At 39.3% G+C, this 24,848-nt stretch overlaps 1 protein-coding gene across 1 annotated transcript in view; it reads right to left on the bottom strand.

Annotated features, from left to right (window-relative positions):
- Positions 1 to 24,848, bottom strand: part of LOC124595532 (protein takeout-like) — an 87,352-nt gene that overhangs the window by 4,667 nt on the left and 57,837 nt on the right. Inside the window, exons 4-5 of the mRNA XM_047134299.1 lie at positions 17,073 to 17,215; positions 14,909 to 15,058 (exon numbers count right to left, since the gene is read on the bottom strand). Coding sequence (XP_046990255.1) covers positions 14,909 to 15,058; positions 17,073 to 17,215 — 293 coding nt within the window. The remainder of the gene's footprint in view (positions 1 to 14,908; positions 15,059 to 17,072; positions 17,216 to 24,848) is intronic.

Genomic DNA, 24,848 nt, shown 5'->3' with positions numbered 1-24,848 from the left:
GTAGCGTGGAGGGTAAAAATCGTAGAGGGAGACCAAGAGATGAATACACTAAGCAGATTCAGAAAGATGTAGGTTGCAGTAGGTACTGGGAGATGAAGAAGCTTGCACAGGATAGAGTCGCATGGAGAGCTGCATCAAACCAGTCTCAGGACTGAAGACTACAACAACAACAACAAGCAAATATATTAATTTTTGTCAACTGCAGTAATCAGAGGATATTGGGTTGAATAGACAGTGACAGTGCCTGTAAGCGATAAGAAAGAGAGAGGACAGTGTTTCAGTAGATGATTGCTTGGGTGAGGTGAAGGTGAACGAGGTTACTCATAGTGAACTAACCCGTTGACAACTTTACTGGAAAGTTTGCTGTTGTATAGGAGAGATACCATTAGCTGTCTTCTAAAACTACATTTTATTTTAGTTTCTATGGGATTCTGAGAAGGGTTATCTTTGAAAAAATAAGTTACTGAAAGGTGATCCCTGGGAACAAGAATTCAGTTTTAGATTGAAGAAAAATAAGAAGGGCTGTATTAGCTGAGCAGAATACAAGACAAATGAAAGTAACACAATCTCTATGATTCAATGTGAAAGATTTGTGAGCTAATGGCACTACAGTCCTGGGTTGAAGAAATGTGTGAAAGCTCTGTGATATGTACTTCCTACTGACACATCTGTTTGTGGATTTGTTTGCCCCATAAATGGGTTTTTGTATTTTCCCCTGCTAATGCAGAATGTAAAAAAAAAAAAACTATATTACATACATGGACAGCTAAAAACAGCTGTGTATGTGAATAACTAAAAACTGCATAATTCATCCTTTGATGTCAAATTATACAAAATAGAAAAATAGTTATTTCAAGTATGGAAATAAGCATTTACTACTTACTAACAAACTGCAGCATTGAAACTATAATGAGTTACAAACTTTTCCAATTTGATTATACTAATATGGGTTCCATTCAATCTTTTACTACATATAAGTAATGTTTCTTGAGTGTTTTTCTCAGAATGTCTCTAAATCCATCCTAGTTTACACATAGATTGTGAAATAACTTACTGTACATGAAAACATCTACATGTCTGACACTACCATGGGGTTTATGCAAATGCTTTTCCACTGTAAAAATATTATTTGAGTAGTGAGTTTGGTGTTGGTTCACTTTGATGAATGAAACTGACATTTTCAAGGATATACATACATGGTACTGGTAAGACATTTGGTTCATGTAATAGGTTGTTGGTATTAGAGGGTAATGAATATTCCTCCATTTTTTCATACATACTTTTCTGCATGAGGGATATATATCTGTAATTCACACCCCAGAAACGGATACCTTATGACATGAGTGACTACACCAATGAAATCACATTATTTTGAGCATTTATTATTACAGACTTGGTTCAGGAAACAAACTGTAGCGAAAGCTACTTCATCTGATTGAAAGTCTTTATTTGTGTGTAAGGTATTGTAAGGTGTCATCTGTCCACATACTTAATTTTGTTTTTTACTTTTCTTAGTTGATGACAGTACTGTCAATGACTATGCAATCAATTTGACGTGGTTACTGCCGCAAAGAAGTAAAATTTATGCATGCAACCTTTGCTTTGTTCAGTAACACTTTCTTGATATTAAGGAAACTTATTGCCCTGTGGCTGGTGTTATCAATCATTTTTCTTAGTTCTTCTAGCAAGTAATTAGAGAGGACATTTGTGTCACCACCAAAGATTATAAGAAACCCATTGTTAATGTAGCTTGGAGGTGATTAACAAAAACTATAGAGGTAAGTGGACTGAGTATTGATCCCTTTGACATTTTTTTGCTGGACTGTACAGTTTCCCCATTTTGTGGTGTAATTACTACTCTTTGTTTTCAGTCATTGTATGTGACCCTTATCCCAAAACTGAGCATTTTTAGTAGTAGTAGTAAATCATGGCCTATGAGATAAAATGCCTTTGTGAGATCCAGCACTAAGTGGCATACATATTTCATTTAACAATGAGTGTAAGGCACCATAACAGACGTTCCTCTACTGTAGCCAAACTGTTGTTGACTGACTAGGCAGTTAAAAAAATTAAAACCTGATCATATATTGTTTTTTCAATGGTCTTTGAGAGATTTGGTGAGACAGATGTATACCTATAATTATTTTTATCAATTTTAAACAATGGAACAATTTTTGCTGCTTGGGACCATTAAGATGTAGCCTGATTGAACAGTTAATTATGCACACAATGGAGAAGATATAACAGGACACATTTGTTTCAACACATTGTCAGATACAACATCAAAGTGAGTATTGTGTGAATTTAATATCTGTTTTATAATTTTCCAGATTTTACTAGAGGGAGGAACACTGATTTTACCATCCCTGCTACTTCCAAGCATTGTGACACTGCAGCTCTGTTGAGTAAGATAATTTGTCACCAATGTTAGTTAGATGAAGGTTTAAAACCTGTGATATAGGCTTAGGATTGGCTATTTCAGCTTCTAAATGATTAATAAATATTAATGACTCATTCTTGGATTTTAATCCCACAGTATTATTTATAGTTCTCCACGTGGCTTTCGTTGTGTTATTTCAGTTTGTTACAAATTCTTGGTAATATATTTTCTTGGACTAAGAATTAGAAGTTTAATTAGCTGCTGAAGTACCCAACATATTCAGAATGACAGAGTGTGGTTTAAAGGAGACTGAATTATAGGTTTTCAGTCTAATTGGATGCAAAACTGTAGCATATTATTGCAAAACTGATGATAAAAGTGGGGGATTAGCAAGATATGTAGACAGCAAATTAGGGAACTGAACTCCACAAAAGATCTCAAATTGCGCAGATTTTTACTTTGGAGCAACAGTAGTACAAATGAAGTTCACAGAGGTAAAATATCTTTTAATAGGAATATATTGATCATCTATCTCAAGTTTTGAAAGATTTTTATTAGAAGTTGATGTGCTCCTACACAAAGTCATGAAGAAATACATTTATTTCTGTAGTAATAGTAGGTTACTCAAATATAGCTTTGCTGAAAGACAGTGGCTACACAAGAAGTTGTCATAATATTATGAGGACATTCAATCTCCAGTTTCATGTAAAAACTCCAATAAGATATACAGAAATATCAAGTACATTAAAGTCCATATTCTCTCAAATACACCTAGAGATTCAGGTTGTGAATACCATTATTACAGACCATTTTGGACACACAACTGAACTGAAAAAGGACATAAAAAGTGAGGACAACATAGCGACTAAATTTAGACAAATTAAACTTTTTGCCAAAATCTGAAAAGTGGAATGATGTATACACAGAAAACAGCAAAAACACCACATAGATGTAGCTTGTTCTATAATATACAGAAATGCTTGGATTAAACCAAACAAAAAATGGTACATCAGTGATAATAACTAGCAAGATAAAAGGCATGACAGTCATGTGGCTTACAGATGCAAGAAGAAAGCATAAACTAGTATAATAAGAGAAGCAATGGGTAGTCACGAAGAGCTCAAAATGGAGAATTCTTCTAGCTTCTCTAAAATAGCTTGGAAATTAAATAAATGAGAACAGAAAAGATTCACATGTCTTAAAAAATACAAAAATAAAACTGAAAAGAGACTGGGACAAAGTTAAAGGCTCACAACAACTGTGTAATGTTTTCAATCACCATTATATTGCTATAGTGGAGACAATTCTGAAACAAAACATAACAGAAGCAAAGAGATGGAAAGTCTCAAAAGGGTGGCTGAGAGTTTATACCTACACCTTACTGATGAACTGGAAGTTTCAAAATAACTGGAGTTCTAAAAAATAAAAATCCAGAGGGTCTGGATGGCACATAAGCAAAAATTGTTTAAATACTATGATAGCTATTTTGCAAAGCCTCTGTCATTCCTGATAAGTTTAGTAATGAAGGAAGAAGTGTTCAGAAAATGATTAAAAATGAGCAAGGTGGTGCCATTAGTTAATGGAGTGGAAAAAGAAGGTCCACTAAACTATAGACACTGTGCTAGTTTCCTTGCAAAAGCTCTTACATTCCTGATAAATTCAATAATGAAGGTAGAAGTTTTCCCAAAATGTTTAAAAAGGAGCAGGTAGTGCAACTATTTAAAGCTGGGGTAGAAAGAGGTCCAGGAAACTATAGTCCCATAACAATCACAACTGTTCACTCTCAGTAAAAGAAGTGACTAAAGATAGAATTATAAACTTCATAGGAAAACAAAACATCCTAAATGGAGCACAACATGGGTTTAGAAAGGAGAGATCCACTAAAACTGCAGTGGCAAACTTCATAACACACATCACTGAGGCCCTGGATCATCAGAAGAAAGTATTTACTGTGTACCTAGACCTCTGAAAAGCTTTTCTTTGTGTCGTCATAAAATTTTCTAGAGATACTGGACTGCTCTGGCACAAGAGGAAAAGCTGTGAATGTTATAAAACCATTCATTGAAAACAGACAAATGTGCTGAAATAAAACATAAATCCACATATACAGAGAAAAATCTCCACTCTCATACTCTGCAGGTAAAATATTAAGTAGTCTTGTCTATAAATGATATGTCCACTGCAGTAAATGAAAAGGCATACCGATGACACAACATTACTTCTATGTAGTGACATAACAAAGGATTTGGAAAAGCAAGCTTGAGAGAGCAGGCAAATGGAGACGGTTATTTTAAATAAAATAATTTACCGATCAGCAGGAAGCAAACAACGTGTAGAAAATTAGAAACAAACAGAACTAATAGCTCAGAGGGCTGTATTCTTAGTATTGGGGATGTAGACTTAAACAAAGTGGACAGTAACAGGTTTTTGGAAATAGAAACGCATAAATTTCTGATATGGGAAAAACACATTGATAAGATATTTTCAAAAAAAAGTTCAAATATATTGTTAATAAAAAATGTGCTATCCAGTGCACACAAAAACCTTGCTACAAGTGTACTACAGATTTATCTTCTCACACATATTGTATAGTATACCACTATGGGGTGGAGCAGCAGGTATGTACATTTAGAGAATTTTAAAATTTCAAAAGAAAGCCATCAGATGCATGGCAAAATAAACATCATGGGAATCCTGCAGAAACACATACAGAGAATTTAAAATAATAACATATATGCAGCAAAAGGTAGAAAATGACTGATATTGTCACTACAAACTCAGGAAGCTAATTTTATAACAAACTGCCACTTAGCATGGAGAGTACAAAAGAACTGAGCACCCTCAAAGGAAAACTGAAGGAACATCTCATCTCTGGACATTGGTATAAGGTGAAGCAGTACTTGCAGGCAGGTCAATAAGAGAAATGTAAATATAGGTGGAAATGGTGTAAATCAGTTCCTTTTTCATGTGGAAACAAAGTTACTAAAGTTCAGTGTTGAAAATACAGAAAACATATAGAGCAAGCGTATTTTGTGCAAATGTCATTTAAATGAGTTTTGTCTACACATAAATACCTAAATTTTCTGCAGTACAGATAAAAATAAATTACCTAAAAACTAATTTCAGTTTATATAAATGTATTTCGCTATTTTCAGCCGCATAGCAAAAACAACAACTAAACTTTTCCTTTTGTATCCCATAGTATTATGTAAATTAATGCATCGTATTAGCATATACTGTCACTGAAAGTTACTATATTATCTGTTAACATTATATGAAAATTATTATTGTGTATAAGTGACAAATTTATAAGGAATTTGTTCTGTATAAAATGGGCAACATGACATGTACAATATCATTATGAAATATGATCAATTGACAAAAATGAACTATAACTACACTCCTGGAAATGGAAAAAAGAACACATTGACACCGGTGTGTCAGACCCACCATACTTGCTCCGGACACTGCGAGAGGGCTGTACAAGCAATGATCACACGCACGGCACAGCGGACACACCAGGAACCGCGGTGTTGGCCGTCGAATGGCGCTAGCTGCGCAGCATTTGTGCACCGCCGCCGTCAGTGTCAGCCAGTTTGCCGTGGCATACGGAACTCCATCGCAGTCTTTAACACTGGTAGCATGCCGCCACAGCGTGGACGTGAACCGTATGTGCAGTTGACGGACTTTGAGCGAGGGCGTATAGTGGGCATGCGGGAGGCCGGGTGGACGTACCGCCGAATTGCTCAACACGTGGGGCGTGAGGTCTCCACAGTACATCGATGTTGTCGCCAGTGGTCGGCGGAAGGTGCACGTGCCCGTCGACCTGGGACCGGACCGCAGCGAAGCACGGATGCACGCCAAGACCGTAGGATCCTACACAGTGCCGAAGGGGACCGCACCGCCACTTCCCAGCAAATTAGGGACACTGTTGCTCCTGGGGTATCGGCGAGGACCATTCGCAACCGTCTCCACGAAGCTGGGCTATGGTCCCGCACACCATTAGGCCGTCTTCCGCTCACGCCCCAACATCGTGCAGCCCGCCTCCAGTGGTGTCGCGACAGGCGTGAATGGAGGGAAGAATGGAGACGTGTCGTCTTCAGCGATGACAGTCGCTTCTGCCTTGGTGCCAATGATGGTCGTATCCGTGTTTGGCGCCGTGCAGGTGAGCGCCACAATCAGGACTGCATACGACCGAGGCACACAGGGCCAACACCCGGCATCATGATGTGGGGAGCGATCTCCTACACTGGCCGTACACCACTGGTGATCGTCGAGGGGACACTGAATAGTGCACGGTACATCCAAACCGTCATCGAACCCATCGTTCTACCATTCCTAGACCGACAAGGGAACTTGCTGTTCCAACAGGACAATGCACGTCCGCATGTATCCCGTGCCACCCAACGTGCTCTAGAAGGTGTAAGTCAACTACCCTGGCCAGCACGATCTCCGGATCTGTCCCCCATTGAGCATGTTTGGGACTGGATGAAGCGTCGTCTCACGCGGTCTGCACGTCCAGCACGAACGCTGGTCCAACTGAGGCGCCAGGTGGAAATGGCATGGCAAGCCATTCCACAGGACTACATCCAGCATCTCTACGATCGTCTCCATGGGAGAATAGCAGCCTACATTGCTGCGAAAGGTGGATATACACTGTACTAGTGCCGACATTGTGCATGCTCTGTTGCCTATGTCTATGTGCCTGTGGTTCTGTCAGTGTGATCATGTGATGTATCTGACCCCAGGAAGGTGTCAATAAAGTTTCCCCTTCCTGGGACAATGAATTCACGGTGTTCTTATTTCAATTTCCAGGAGTGTATGATTTTGCTAAGTATTTTCTAATACTGCTGTAATAACTGCTATAATAAGCATCAAATGATTTTTATGATGTATTTTTATTCTGAATATATAGTAGCCTCTTATTTTTGCAGTATGTGCGTATAACTGGGGTTTTAAAGTGGCTGTAGCTTTTATGTTTTTATTTTATTTTAGGGCATTGATTTTGATGTGAAGGCCACATCATAATAGTTCTGTAGTGCTCTAATGGGAACATCCACCTTTTACAGCCAACATTACTAGTGGAGTAAACATATTGCCAGTCTACTGTTGAAAGTAAATTCATCAGCTTAGTTACTTTGTCTGTTGATTTTCAGTCTTCTTTAAATCAGATTACTTACAAATTTTGATCAGACCAAATACTCCATTTCTGCCTTGTGAGGCACTGTCTAGGTATGTAAGAAAATTTAGAATGGTTTATATATTAAAATTTTCTACCAGGTAATGTATACAGTGAATGTCTACATTGCTTACATAACCTACACTGAATCCCTTTCTTTACTGAGTCAAGTTCTGATATGTAGTGAGACTGATTTCTTTCTTTTCACAAACTGCTTAAATGTTATGTGGATGTGGTAAATAGCTCAGCTTCATCACAGTCGTTCTCAAGGTTATACTAATAACATTATCAAAAGAAGTGAATACCAGAAGAGTTTCTATTTACACACGTAGTACTTCTGTACTGAATAAACTATAGTAGTGTAAGGTGATTAATTTGTGCCACCAGGTCCTTATGTGTTCATAACTTTAATACTACTCTGTCAAGTAGTCAACTTGTAGTGCAATAATGCTTCTAATGTTTAAAATTACCAGCATGAAAACTCTGCTTTCAATTAAAATTATTGCTTGAAATTTTTACTGGGCATTCCATTGACAAAGGAAATTGTGCTTAGGGATATTCAGAATCTGTGACCTCTTATAGCAGGGATTGTGGACCAAAGAAAAAAGTAAATGTTCGGGATATAATATGCACTTTGATACGAGATTTTCACAGAATGACTAATGATAACAGCATGTAGCTATAGAAAAGTCTACTTGAGACACATAAACTTTATAAATGTGTATTGTGGTCTTTTAGTACCATTTTGACATTTTAGCACTGGATTGGATTTACTGTGATATTTTAGTCCTTCAGTTCAATGACTAGATGGTCAGAACAAGGCCACAATATCAGAAATAAATGGTTCAGCAATTTAGAATATGCAGTGTTAACAATCTTAATATGAGAAGTTAAGAGATAATCAGGAAGCAGACATGAACAGGCTAAAGTTAGTTGATCACTGTGTTACTACCCAAGTAGAGAAACATGGTGGAAGAGAAATATGTAAATAGATTCCATTGCACTGCATATATTCATCACATGCAATGGTTGCTAGAAAATGTTAATACAGAAACCATGTTATGAAAGTACATATTCTATTAAAAGATAACATAACATTAGCATAATGAGTTTGGTAGCAGTGAAAGAGAAATAAATAGGTTACATAAAGGATCAAAGAGGAGATGTAAATGAAAGTGAGTAACCAAATTAAGGGTGAAGATTATAAAAGAAAAGAGAATTGTTATTAATGTGTATGTAACACCAAAATTACACTGCTATGAGCAATATAGTGAAATAACTTGTCCACTCAGATCTGTGCCACAAAACATCTCTATCAAGCTCAGTACAGATGAACACCATCAGCTCTAAAGCACAACATCACAAAATTTAGGATATATGTGAAAAGACTGAATATCTGACATGGTACATAAAAGATTCAAAATTTAATAGTCATGGGAGAGTTTAATATGACAGTTTGTGAGGTAAATGAACTATGAGTATATTACATGTTACAGCATGGTAATGGATGAAGAGACAGGCTTCTTAAAAATCTGCATTTTCTTTGAAATACAAATTTCCTCTTCTTCTAATAGCGAAAGGACAGAAATTATACTAGGAAATCATTAAGTTATAGTGAATGGCAGCTAATGTAATGGGTGATAGTCAGACAATACTTTGAAGATAAAAACCTAGGACTGTAAAATGCAGAGAATAAGGCAGCTCTGCAGTTTGATAGTCACACTTATAATCTGGTAATTACATAATGTACAAAACATTAGAAATAAATAATTTGTAATGATCAATTTGCTTTAGCCAAAATTAAATTCAGCACAGATCTTACTCTTACATTTAATTTGCAGAAAATATATTTTCATTGAACATAGATGTAGATACATACTTGAAATTTATTTATGTCCATTGCCAGATCTTCATAGGTTAGGCAAAATATCAAGTACCAATTTCAAAAAAATAATTACAAGTACATAATGACAGTATCATGTACCTCTGATTCTCTGAGGCTGACAATCTTTACTGTCTATATGCAGTGAATGCAACCAACAAAACGCCTATGACAGATTTCTATGTTTAAAACAGATAAGAACATATTCATAATGAGGAAACATAATGGCTGATGAAGAAAGTACTTCAGCTAGACAAAATGAACCAACTGTAATAACTTGGTTACAGTAGGGAGAGTTGGTATAGGTTTGAGAGATGGATATATGTTGTACCGTAATCACATATAAAGATCAGGCTGAAGACATACAAAATACAATTGCAAAGAAAAAGAAAGATTTAGGCTTGAGATGGGGAGCTGCTACCATCTAACTTAGCAAGATTTGTAACAACTGCTCTCAAGTAAAGCAGTAGTTGCTACTGTGAATGCATCATGATCATTAAGATACTCTTATGAATGCAAGGGATCAAAGATTATTCAGTCCATGGAAAAATGTATAAAGCAGGATGCATAATTTGATAATATCAGAAAATTTATGTTCATACATGCACAGAACGCATAACAAGATAAATGTGAGATAAATCACATATTAGCCAAGAATTTCAAGTATTTAAAATTTTTATGAGAGTAACAGGGGAAATAATAACATTAATATCAACCAAACAATATCAAATGCAGTTATTTTTAATAGAATGATCGTTTGTTTTTATATGAAATAAATAAGTTTGTAATAGTAATAAAAACAGATGTAATAAGTAAGGGACAGGAAACCATTAATGCCTGGACATAGTTCCTGCTAAAGCTATTTTGTTACATGTTAACACTCATATATGAGTCATCACAGCTTATGTGTATGTTAAATAAGTACACACAATTTCAGTATATGGAAGATAAGTTAAGTAAGTTTTATGAATAGGTTTCCTCTACTAACAGTTTTAATTTTTAACACTGACAATGTGGAATAAAATTGAAACAAAAATCATAAATTTAAATAATGACTAGTCACAAATTACTTTTCACTTAACTGCTTAATCAAACAGTCTATCGCTAATTTATAGCCATGCACATCCTAAAAAGCCTGTTATATTAAATCCCAATTTCTATTGGAATTCTAGTCAAGATAAGCGTTGTAGATACTACTATCAACTGATAATATCAGAATTACACCTAATCACAGTATACAGTAGTACATAAACCTGATCCATACTAGAAACTGGTAAAAAGTCAAAGAATTTCAGCCCCATTTATTAAAAGCCTTGATATATTTTTACACAAAAGTTTCAAGATGCTAACAGTCACTGGAAACATTATAGAAAATAAACACTCAGTAACACAGTTTAGTGAAAGGTAAATTTCTTACAGCATGAGGATAGGGGAAACTGATGAATGGACAGAGAAGATCAAAATTTGAATTAATTAAAAAGAATTTTCCATAGCATAGTGTCAACTATCACCAAAAGAAATTAATGGATCATTTATTATTATACAATATTTGATATAACGATGCTGATCTTCAGTCACAGAAACAGCACTGCATTCTAGCATCTAATAAAAGCGTGCTCACCAGTCCCCATCTTCTAAAAAAATTGAATTTTTTTTTGCTGATGCTGTTTACTTGTGCTTCGACTTTAGTAAACACCAAATGAGTTGGTCTCATAAAATATTTTATTACATCTGTTCTAGCTTTAACGAAAAGTTACTAGAGTGCAGACAAAGTGTCCATTGAAGCTTCCTAGTGGACTAAACTGTGTAGCTGGACCGAGACTTGAACTGAGGAGCTTTGCCTTTTGCAGGAAAGTGGTAACCAACTGAGCTACTCAAGCGTGATTCACAATCCATCCTCACAGTTTCACTTCCGACAGTACCTCATCTCCTACATTCCAAACTTTACAGACGTTCTGCAAAATTTGCAGGTCTATCACTTATGGAAGAAAGGATATTGCAAAGATATGGCTTAGCCATAGCCTGTGGCATATTTCTAGAATGAGGTTTTCAATCTGCAATGTAGTGTGGACCGATTTGAGTCTTGGTCCAGCAAACCATTTTAATCTGCCAGAAAGTTTCATATCAATGCACACTTAGCTGCAGGGTGACAATTGATAGTAAAACTATCTAAAATATACATTGCCTTATCATTGTGTGTCTTAGGGTCTGTCCAATGAAATTAAAGATTTAATACCAAAATTACATCTGGTTACCACATCGTTAATATCACTTTAGAAGATGGAATTTTATTTATTTATTTAGTGCCGCAAATACAGCAAAATGTTTGAAGTATGATGTATTACTATGCCTCATCTTAATATGTTATTCCAATGCCAGATATTTGATTGCACTGTAGTTTGATTTACAATGCCTGACTTACCTGTTACGTTTGTAAAATTGTGTCAGTTGTAAATGTTATATTTCTATTTGAGCATGTTTTTAACATGGAAAAAGGTTTTCTTGGTGTGTAGTGTCCTATCATACTCTAATAAAAATATTTTCCAACATTCATGTCTCACATTATTTATACTCATACTATTGAACACTTAATGTAAATGAGCATCTACTGGGAACTGCGCTATAGAATATGGCACATTCAATGCTAACAATGTAGAATCTCCATACTGTCTAAATCCTTGCATCCAATTGTCAGTGACAATACTGAATGTACAGACACTCCTTTAGAAGGATTTTCCCAGTTTGGTCCTAAATGTGCTGTTAAATACTGATCCTATTTATTTTTTTTTTAAATTATCTTATTTTGACAACTAGGAGACATTCTAGTAGTAGGAAAGATAAGATTGAAGTGACACAGGTGAGCTGAGGCAGAAAGCAGTTATGTGAACTCAAAACTTAGGCTGAGCAGCTCACATCTAAAGAAAAACGCCAGAACTCTTAACATTTGCATGTTACAAATTGTTCTAATTCAAATTTGGATTTAGAGTATTTTGAAAAGCCTAACTGGTGTAAATACTATCAAGCTGTGGCTTTTATAGGTATGTGAAAACAACTGAATAGCGAAATATTTGACTTTTGCACAAGCATTATATCCATTCAATCTATTATAGGCCAACAGTGAGTATGAGTATGAAAACTGGACCAGAATTTTCCCTTTCTCATTGAAGTGAGATCATTAACTGCCATCTTTTTCTTATTCACTGGGAATATCAGCTTATTGCGTAGAAAAAATAGGAAATAATATGAGAAAATTACACCACTGTCACAGTGAATGTTCGATTATAAAGGATAGTCATATTTACAAACTAATTTGCTATTCGAATGTAAAATGACTCGGTCGATATTATTACAATTTATGGTGCAAATGGCCCATGGAACATGAGACTAACTAATTAGCTAAGGGGAATTTTTACTTGTGAGAAGTTTTTCACCTCTAAAAATTATAGTATAAGGACATGTAACCTTCAGAATAAAGACTGTACATTTGAACTTGCATACTTCTATTATAATTCATTATAATTTAACGAATACCATACTGTTTGTTAGATGCAGGATTTGAAAGTTGCTTCTTTCAATGTTATGTTTTGAAATTATTCTTGCTTCTGTGTATTGTAGATTTTATGCATATTGCAAGAATGTTCCATACCAAATGATATATTGGTGAAGGTATCATAGACTTGGCCCACTGAGTGAAAGCAGCCTGCCAAGAGGTAATCTGGTGTGAATCAATAGTAACCTAGCATAACCATGTAGTCTCGGAATTGTGAGCAATCTGAATAACACAAAGTGCTCTAGCCTGTTCCTGCCTGTGTTTCTAGATGATGTTCCATGAGCAGCTCGGGTTGCTACTTCCACGTTCTTGCTATGCATGACTGATGAAGTGGCTTTCTTCTAAGTTGGTTTCTGACGTTCATTCTCATACAAGAAGTTACAAAAGTTTGGTAATATCGTGGATAGCGCTTTGCCAGCTTGGTGTGATATATGCTGCAGCATTTTCAGGTCTTTAAGGTGTCTTTACTTGTGTGCAAAGTTAACGTGTCGCTGTACAGAATCAAGTTTTCATTGATCCTTCCGAATAACAGGCATCTTCAATACATAACACTCTCATTTATTTAAATTATTCCAAGATTTTATAATGAGTAAATCGAAGGGGGATCACTGCTGTCAGCAGCAGCGCGACTTTAAGCGGAATTAGAGGCGACGAACGAGAATGTGTACCGGATTGGGATTCGAACCTGCTTACTAGGGAGGTGCGGTAACCACTGCGGCAGCCGGGACACAGCATTATCTCAACTGCATGGACTATCTCGGTACGCCTAAGGGCCGATCCACACTCCCCTCGAGTGCCACCTATCCACAGTCCCTATCCATTATACTCCTTTTCGCTACGCAGATTCCTACAGGAGGTTGGGCGTCTCTTGTGCATTCGCACTGAAGAAAGTTAATCCATTGCCCAGCCAAGCTTATCAATTATATGAATGCATAGGTGTCTGTTCCTTCGTAAGGACAGGTACCATGCAGATCCCGCAGCTGTGAACATTATATGTAAATAGAAGGGTGATCACTGGGCATTCATATAATTTTCTAATGTGTCTAGAATTCTTCTTTGTTCAATTATATTTTATGTGGTGGCTTTATATACCACGTGGAGCACATACAGACACCTATGCTCCCTTCTCTACCCACTATCATGGTCTTGATTACACAATGAACTGATTGTTCTATGATTTTTTTATATTCCCGTGTCACTGATGAATTTCATTTTAAACATACAACTATTTACGTAGTATTGTATGCATTTTGCACTTTGGACATAAATTTGACTATGAACACTCATCCTTCTTCTGCCTCCAGCAGTAATGTTTGCCAGTACGAGGCAGAACTCCTATGAGTGCAAACATTTTTCGGAACTGCAATCAGCAGAAACCTTTAGTTATTCTTTACTTGCTTTGCAGGATAGAAGGCAAGTGTATGGCTATTCCGAGACTACTGGTTGCTGATCATATTAACTTGGATGTGATTTCTTTGGATCTTTATACTTCAGAATTTGTACAGAAAAGTGGTATGTTATCAGACGGAGCCAAGCATGCTCGTTGCACAATCTTCACATATAAGTTGGATCATATATACATTCTTCGAATCATATTACTAAATTAGCAGAAATAACTGTGATCATAAAATTCACTCAAATATTCATTTATGCCCATAATTCTTTCTTTTGAGCAAAATAAGCACTAACTGCTCCTGAACATATTTTGGAAATATAGTGAGATTGCAATATAAATCATTTCTTGGATCAAAACTTCATGTAAAGATACGCACTTATTCAGGAAACTTTTCTGAAGTCCACCAGTACGTACGCAGAACAAGACACGAAAGAGAATTAACTCAGAGATTTTGGACATTAACACTGACTTATAAGGAGCTGATTGCGAGCATTAGTCTAGGACATTAGAGCTGTACTTACTGAACTCGTCGTTTCCAGTGAAAAGGTTGGACGCGTAGACTTCCATGTCACCGACCTCAGGAAACATGTCGAAGCGCGTTAGTCGCAGAAATTTCTTTCCAGATTTCCTGAAGTACTCGCCTGTCACGTTCCATGTGGCGGTCACGTCAGCTGAAATGCAAATAGAGCACGACTTATGTCAGAGAGCAGCACCCTCTATTGACCAAGAAACGGTTCACATAAAATATCTCAAATACATGTTTAACAGAACAGCGATACTGATTATTTAAAGAAATAGAATAAACCAAATAGCTGTATTATTTTGTTACTTGATAAATCTAACGTACTCTCTCTATAGAACAAGCACCATCAGGTAGACGAACAGGGGCAAGTTATGTTAAACAATTACTGCTAGGGGAATTTTTAGTATCTCTGCTCTACAATTGCATAATGAATACATAACGTTAAGAAATTCCATTCTAGAGTAGCCGCGCCCTTACCGCTGTGTCCCGCCCTCTATCTATCTCCACACCTTCCACCTCCTTTCCCAACACAACTTCCAGCACCTACCCCTCCCAGATGATGAACTTCGCACTGATGTCTACCCCTCCTACCAACTCTACCCCCCCCCCCCCCACCCTCCTGAGTCCTCCTCAGGGCTCCCTCTCCTCCCCCTCCCTTCTCCTGAGCGGCTTTCCAACTCCTACACCCCCTCCCTCTCCCGGGCTCCCATTCAGTGTATCTGCACTCCCTCCTGCCTTGTCTTCCGTCTTCATCTCCCATCCCACCTGTCTCCTGTCTCTTGGTGCATACCCTGACCCCCTATTCCTTTCATCTCACCCCCTCCCCCACTGCACCTAGCTCTTTCCTTTCTTTCGATCCCGTTAGGCCTCCCCTCAGCAGGTCCTTCCTGGCAGGTTTTATTCTCTGTCGCGTGCGCTTCATCTCTTAAAGTGGTTTTAAGGTGTCTTTGTTCTGGAGTGTTTTAATACTGTGGCCAACTTTTAACCTGTGTGTGACTTTGTCAGTGTCTTTTTTGTGATCCACGAGTCGCCAACTGTGTCTTTTAACTTTGTGTAGACTTTTTTAATTCTCCCCCCATGAACGTCTCCCTGTCAGTGTATATTTTCCCTCCACTGTCTCCCCTTACTCTGTTTTTATGTCCTCCTTTTTATCGCCTTTATATGTATGATTTTCTCATTTTATTAGCTGTCATGTCACTCTGCCAAAGAGCAGCGAATTGTGCCGCTGACAACCCTCCCCTGTCCATATGGGACAGGGGAATGAAATCACAATAAACGAAAAAAAATTCTAGAATAAAAGAATCAAGAGCAAGATATACGTCACACTGAAATCAACCCTCGCTAGGTGTGCATTGCGGAAAGCTATCTCATCAGAAGGGTTTGTTGATTGTTTCAGAGGTCAGAAGATGTTAGGCAGTGTCCAGATCGTCCGACTGTTTCTCTTCAGCAGGACTAATACCCTCAGGCAATCCTTAGGAAGCCGATCAGTTTCTTTTATCAGGACTTAGGGATGGCAGTGACACCAACGAAAATTTAAAAAAAGTATATGAAAAACCAATGCTGTGTTACAGGCGAACATAAGGTCTAGTTTTAGCAGAACAGAAGGTATGGCAAGAACAGAATACGCTAAGAGTGGATCAGTGGAGGGTATGTTCAAACGAACTCCCAGTCCATAATGCTCTAGAGAACCGAAGCAACGGAGGAAATATGTAAGGCGAATTATTCTGTTCTCGGTTGCTTAGATACAATATTAGTTCTCCTGTTGTAGTAACCAGCAATACAAAAGCAGCAAGGTAACACAAAATCCATCGCAGAACTATTAACCAAAATAGAACTAGGAATGTGACATATAAAATTTTAGTCGTAGATGCTACAATTATGGGCATAGACGTCTCAGGAATCGAAAAAAAATAAAAATAAAAACAAGAAAATGTGCAAGAAAACGGAAATAATAATATATTTTCCGTGGTGATTGGTAAGATTCAGATAACCATATTAAATCAGAACGAGAGTAAAGAGATTTGATGGATACGCCGATCGAAACTGTAGTTGAGCAAACGAAAGTTTCGAATTTTCAGAACGTAGTTAAAATTTGTAGTATTTAGGTAAAGATTTGAATGTACTCTTTAACGACTGTGTTTCAAGTGGCTGTTGTGACTTACCCATGCTGATGTTGTAGACGCCTTTGCCATTGATGGGGAAGACGATGATCTTGCCCTGCGCCTTGTAGTCGCCCTCTAGAAACAACTGCTGGAAGCCGACATCCACCTCCATCCTGAAGAGGCCGCCGTCATCGAGGTTGGCCCTGTGGACACAATGTTCCTGCCTTTAGCGGTTGCTTACCCCGCCTCAATGCATCTACCAACACTGCCCATAATGTTATGTCTCACCATATGACATAACATTTTATCAAGCATTCGATACTGACTTCGTACCCACAGACCAGAATTAAACATAATACGGGAATGCCATTTTTCATTTGTCTCTACTAACACACACACAAACTTCATTGAATATCGCCACATCCATTCATATATTTAAACATTTGTCAGATGCTAGAAATACTGCACAAACAAAAGAATACCTACATCAAACTTAGATGATCTATAAGCAAAGACGTGTGAAGTAACAAATGCGCTTCGAAATGTCTAACAATAAACATTGGTTGTAATCAAGGAGTTAGGATCTATGGAAACGCACTGACGGAATAATCATAATACACAACGAGACACAGCGTGTAAAAGGGCATTGCTATGGCCGAGCTGTAATTTGTACTCAGGTGACTCATGTGGAAAGGCTTAAGACGTGAACATGGTCGTACGACGGGAATTAACAGACTTCGAACGCGGACTGGTACTTGCAGCTAGACACTTGGGGCATTCCATTTCGAAAATCGTTAGGGAATTCAATATTCCGAAATCACGCTGTCTAGAGTCTGCCTAGAATACCAAATTTCAGTCATTATCTTTCACCAAGAAAAACGCAGTGGTCGACAGCTTTCACTAAACGACTAAGAGCAGCAGCCTTCCATATAATTGTCAGTGCTGACAGACAGGCAACACTGCATGAAATAATCGCAGGAAGCAATGTGGGACGTACGACGAGCGTATCCGTTTGGACAGCGCGGCGAAATTTGGCGTTAATGGGCTGTGACAGCAGACGACCGAGGCTACTGCCTTTGCTAACAGGACGACATCGCCTGCAACGCCTCTCCTTGGCTCGTGACCATATCGGCTGGACCTTGCACTGCTAGAAACAGTGGCCTGGTTGGATGAGTCCAGATCACAGTCGGTAAGAGCTGGTGGAAGGTTTGAGTGTGGCGCAGACTCTTGGAACTCATGGACCCAAGTTGTCAACAAGGCACTGTGCAAGCTTGTGGTGGCTCTATAGTGCTGTGGGCTGTGTTTACATGGACTGTGATCCAATTTAATGGATCATTAGGCTACTTGAAGACCATTCGCAGCTTTTCATGGATTTTCATGTCCCCCCCGCCCCCCCAAAAAAAAAAAAATGGAATTTTTATGAATGACAAAATGCTATGTCACTGCGTCACAGTTGTTCGCGACTGGTTTGAAGAACATTTCGGACAATTTGAGTGAATGATTTGACCAGTCAGATCGCCCGATATGAATCCTACCCAACATTTGTGGGACGCAATCGAGAGGTCAGTTCGTGCCCAAAATCCTGCACCTGCAACGTTTTCAGAGTTATGGACGGCTATAGAGGCAGCGTTGGTCAGTATTTCTGCAGGGGACTTCCAACGACCTTGTTGAGTCTTTGCTATATCAAGTTTCTGCACTACGCTGAGAAAAAAGAGGTTCGATACGATATTAGGAGGTATTCCATGACTCTTTTCAGCTCACTAACCAAATATCGCACCGTATGTTCAGAGTGGTAGCAGAAAGGTGACACTGGACATATGGGTTTCCGTAAGTGACTTACATGTTTTTCATCGTTTCTGTCATACACATACAATGTTTTTGATCTGAAAGACTGTCATTTTATAAGCATGATGAGAAAAATATAAAGACGTACCCCACACGAGCGCCACGTTCCGGCCAGCACGTTTGTTAAATTTTTTAAGCCGAGTTGACAGTTGACGCTCCGCTTAGGGATTGGTTTTACTGGAGCACTGCACGTTGGTTTACAAGTTCTAAGTTTTGGTGAGTGAACGTTTAAAATCTGCAGCTTTATAATACATATACTGTCTTAGTGGCCCCATTTTCGTCGCACAGCTTGATCTATTTCAGTTTGACTAAGCACCTGTTAGAAGTCGACTGGTAACTCTGGAATGTAACAAAAACGTCTTAAGCATAGTGTAAGAACGTCGCTATTAGAATTTTACTGCCTAGAAAAGAAAGAAGTAAATTCTGTTGCTCTTCATATCTACGTCAGAGCAGCGATTCTACTTTCCTAATAGCACGTTGTGATGGCGCTTTTGTACCATGAGAAACAGTAAACATTAGTCGATATTTCAATAAATGTATTACCACTTACTAACAGAGGTCTCAGAAATATTAAAGACAGATAAATAAATAGCAGCATAGTGTCCACACATCTAATCCTAGATATTCATCGATGTGTACTACAGAGCTTGTATAGAATTTTTACTCATTCTCGGATGTGCTCAACCTTTCCCGTGGAGCGACGTAGGCCACGTTGTCTCTTTGTAAAGGTTCAGCCTTGAGCGACGCACAGGCTTGCAGCCTACAGGAATTGCCATCTGCCTCACACTCAACTGCACGATTTTGAACAGAGCCAGTCGGCATTCACGAGATTCCCCACCACAAGTCATCTCCCTTTATTGCTAATACTAACTTATTATGTAATATGTATAGAACATACATGTCCCTTAAATATGAGTCTTTTTAGCTTTAAACATTCTAATTACTTCACATAGCTCAATTTACTTATAATTCGTAATTTAACATTCGCTATTTCGCGCCGTAGGCTATTTCTACGGTTTCTCTGTGCATTCAAAATCTCTATCCTCTTGGGAACGTGGAGAAAGAATGAGCCCATTCTGTAACGCCTCCTTCCAGGAAGAAAACAGACGATAGGTCGGCTTGGCCCGCTCAAGCAAGAGCCTCAGATTACAGATGTCTTGCAAAATGTCTCCATATCATTACCCTGTAACCTCTCGCTCTTTTGTTCCAGTAGCCGAAATGAACTTTATAAGGAAATATAGTAAGTTATCCAGACGGCTTTATTAAAACAATACCTCGCATAAATGGTTCCTCCTCCAACGCCAAGCAGAATACTTCACTTCTCGGAGATCACTTTACAACTAAACAGTGATTGATCTGTGAATATTTCGGTGTTTTCTTGATATACAGTGGATGTAGAGCAGTGCACATATTAGCCTGTCCACTGCAAACTCCCTGCAGATACGGTGAATCGTCATGTACGCACTTCACTGATGGAACGCACTGCACTCTACGGTTCCAGTGATTGCAGCCTGGGTACGCTCGCCGGCCCTTACCTTCTACGTTACATCAAACATCCGCTATCGATTCTCATCTTTCAGGGGTTGGCCAAAAATACAGAAACACCACGAGAAACGCAAGCTGAACATATATGCAGATGCTAATCAAGTCTGCAGGTAATGCTGTTGTATTTGACTACGAACTGCACCAGTACATATCCCAAAGACGTTGCAAGCGACAGTAGCTAAGAACAGTGTTCTGTGTAGTCATGTGTGCGTTTTGTCGGAGCACAGTGAATTACAACGTGGGAAAATTGTTGGTGCTCGTAACATGAGTGCTTCCAGAGTTACAGCGCATACAAGGAAAGTGCAAAAACATCATCCACTACACACAATGCGGACGGATGTGTGTGTTCAGTGATAGTGACGGAAGGTAATAGAAGAGCATTGCGATGAAAAATAGGAGGACGACAGCTGCAAAAGTCGTTGCAGAACTGAATGCCGAGCTCACGAACCCTGTCAACACCAAAACACCTCGATGGGAGCTCCAGCAGCAGGGAATTGCAGGAACAGTTGGAATTTCAAAACCACCGTCAGTGATGCAAATGGTCGTAACAGAAAACCGTGTTCGCGATACCATAAAACCTGGACTATGGAGCAATGGAAGAATGTCATTTGGTCGAATGTGTCTTGTTTTACACTGTTTCCAGTTTCTAGCCGAGTTTACTTCCGAAAAGAGAAAAATGGCGGAGTTCGGAGGTGATTTGGGCAGCCATGTATTGGTATTCCGTGGGCCTCATGGTTACATGGTAAGGTCGCATTACTGCCAATGTTTATGTGACCATTACGGCTGATTAGGTCCTTTCAAATGGTTCAAAGAGCTCTAAGCACTAGGGACTTAACATCTGAGGTCATCAGTCCCCTAGACGTAGAACTACGTAAACATAACAAACCAAAGGAAATCACACATATCCACGCCCGAGGCAGGATTCGGACCTGCGACCGTAGCAGCCGCTTGGTTCCTGACTGAAGCGCCTAGAACCGCTCGGCCACAGTAGCCAGCTCAGGTCCACTCCATAGTGCATTGTTTGTTCTCCAGTGGTGATGATTTGTTCTAAGACGACAGGCCCCTGTTCACACAGGTCGCAGGACTGATTTTGCGAGCTCTAGGATGAGCTGTAGGATCTCCCCTGACCACCGCATTCACAATATCTCAATGTTACTGATCCTTTAGGTTCGATCTGGAGGGACGTGTGCGGGATCGCTACTCAGCTCCATAATCGTTATCTGAACATGTCTCTGAGTTGCATGATGGATGATATAACATTCGCTCAGAAACCATACATGTCTTGTACTTATCCATTCCGAGACTACTGGAAATTTTTTCTAGAGCCAACGGTTTTTCTGCAACCTATTAGGCATGGCAATGTGCTCTGTTTTTGCTGTTTCCATATTTTTCCTCCTCCTACTCATAGACCTTGGCTCGTTCGCAGCTGATGATGGTAATACCGAAACTTGTCCCAAACTGCTAACTTGAACAACCAAACCACATACGTTTAACCGGCAGTCTATTTGCATCTGAGGTACTTTTAAAAAGGCATGTGTAAATATACAGTCCACCTCCACAGGTAAGTGGTCAGCCGTCGGACTGCTTTATAGAAGACCCTGATTCGATTCCCGGTACTGCCAGGGAATCTCTGTCGGTAGGGAGACTGGAACGGGGTGCATTCAGGCTCAGCTGCTTGAGTGAGAAGTAGTGGCTACAAGGTCTGGGAAGCACACAACGGCCAGGTGAGCTGTTGTGGCGACTCAACACCCTTCCATACCCTATCGAGATAAAAAGAAAATGGTTCAAATGGCTCTGAGCAGTGTAGGACTTCACATCTGAGGTCACCAGTCTCCTAGACTTAGAACTACTTAAACCTAACTAACCTAAGGACATCACACACATCCATGCCCGAGGCAGGATTCTAACCTGCGAACGTAGTAGCAGCGCGATTCCGGACTGAAGCGCCTAGAACCGCTCGGTCACAACGGGCGGCTCCTATAGAGGTAAACGACGCTGTTATAAGAGCACAGAAAGTGAAGCAAAACTATGTAAAAAGTTGTATTTGTAAAAGACATTCGTGCTCCTAGAACTATACTTCATACTGAAGTCAGGTGGCGACTTATAACCACATATTAATTATCTCACAATTGACTCGTTTGTGTACTAGTGTTTATTGAGACTGTTTTGCTACTTTTATCGTATAAATTTATTTGTGTTAGTTTTCCCTATTAACTATATGATACATAGTGTATAACGACCAGGTAATACACCCAGGAAGATTTTAATGGAACCGACAGTGGCTGCGAAAGTGTCCGTATTTATATCATTTTCTATCTTCTTCCTTGTGCTGTAGGAACCAGCCTGTTTGCACCTCTTCAAGGTCTTGCGATACATACAACATTTCCTAGGGAGATCAATGTACCACAGTCCTTCTACGCGGCCGACAAACTTTACAGTCTGCCAGATTTTCAACAGCCGAACCACGGTTCTTTAGTGATAACGTGTTTATTTAGTAGTACTTCGCCGTATTCACGATTCGATGCAAACCGGTGCCTTATGAAGACAGATCGTCGCCGTCGCTTAGCTCTCAGTAAGTTAACAATAGAGCAGGCCCGCTGGTTTTGGAGCGGCCCGGCTCGTTCTAAATGAATGCCGGCCTTGTCGTGCGGGTCCCCAAGACCGGATTCCCGCTGGCCTTCCAAACTTAGGAAGGTAGTCTGCTGCTCCTGGACAGCAAAGCTGCAGCCGACAGCAGCACTCTGGCTAATGGAACGGAAGGGAATCGTGGCCGCTGCTTCAGTTGTGTGAAACAACACACAGTCTGCTGTCCTAAACTTTTCTTTCTACTTACACTGCACCTACCATTAATATATCTCCGGACGACGAGCAGTTGTACAGTACTGCTCCAACGTCCGGAGTTTTTGTCAATTAGGCGCGACAGCAGACAACGAACGAAACCAATGCCACTGTGTTACTGCACCACTTGTGAATGTCTTAACTGATATAAGGAGAGATTAATTACTTAGAATTAGCTGCCCTATCAGATACGACATTCCTATCATCAGATAAAAGAAATCTTACCTGCAGGTCTCGTGTTCCTTCGCTGCCCTATCTGATACGACGTTCCTATCATCAGATAAAAGAAATCTTACCTGCAGGTCTCCTGTCCCTTCGCCGTGGCTGCGTTAGAGGACGACCCTTCGGCAGGTGTTTGTGACAGGATGAGTGATATAAAAAGGCACAGTGAGAAGGCCACAAATCAATAACATACATGCAGTTAAGCAATGGAATGATTGCACAATGACGTGCTAAATCCAAGGACAAGAGTAATTTTCTCGTGATGTGTCACTGTGAAATAACACAACCCTATGAAACTTGGACTATACAAGGTGGTCCATTGATAGTGACCGGGCCAAATATCTCACGAAATAAGCATAAAACGAAAAAACTACAAAGAACGAAACTAGTCTAGCTTGAAGGGGGAAACCAAATGGTTGGCGCGCTAGATGGCGCTGCCATAGGTCAAACGGATACCAACTGCATTTTTTAAATAGGAACCCTATTTTTTTATCACATATTCGTGTAGTAAGTAAAGAAAAATGATATTTCTTTCAGTCACCATCTGTACTGTAGTATACTATACTGTAGCAGTACTTTCTATGTACAGGATGGTCCATTGATCGTGACCGGGCCAAATATGTCACGAAATAAGCGTCAAACGAAAAAACTACAGAGAATGAAACTTGTCTAGCTTGAAGGAGGAAACCAGATGGCGCTATGGTTGGTCCGCTAGATGGCGCTGCCATAGATCAAGCGGATATCAACTGCGTTTATTAAAATAGGAACTCCTATTTTTTATTACATTTTCGTGTAGTACGTAAAGAAATATGAATGTTTTAGTTGGACCACTTTTTCCGCTTTGTGATAGATGGCGCTGTAATAGTCACAAACGTGGTATCACGTAACATTCCGCCAGTGCGGACGGTATTTGCTTCGTGATACATTACCCGTGTTAAAATTGACGGTTTACCAATTGCGGAAAAGATCGATATCGTGTTGATGTATGGCTATTCTGATCAAAATGTCCAAAGGGCGTGTGCTATGTATGCTGCTCGGTATCCTGGACGACATCATCCAAGTGTCCGGACCGTTCGCCGGATAGTTGCGTTACTTAAGGAAACAGATAGTGTTCAGCCACATGTGAAATGTCAACGACGACCTGAAACAAATGATGATGCACAAGTAGGTGTTTTAGCTGCTGTTGCGGCTAATCCGCACATAAGTAGCAGCAGACAAATTGCCCGAGAATCGGGAATCTCAAAAACGTCGGTGTTGAGAACGCTACATCAACATCGATTGCACCCGTACTATATTTTTATGCACCAGGAGTTGCGTGGCGACGACTTTGAACGTCGTGTACAGTTCTGCCACTGGGCACAAGAGAAATTACAGGACGATGACAGA

Source organism: Schistocerca americana, chromosome 2, assembly GCF_021461395.2.
Source record: "Schistocerca americana isolate TAMUIC-IGC-003095 chromosome 2, iqSchAmer2.1, whole genome shotgun sequence".
NCBI lineage: Eukaryota > Metazoa > Arthropoda > Insecta > Orthoptera > Acrididae > Schistocerca > Schistocerca americana.
Note: the sequence above shows the minus strand (reverse complement) of the source record. Positions and strands in the feature narration are given on the sequence as shown.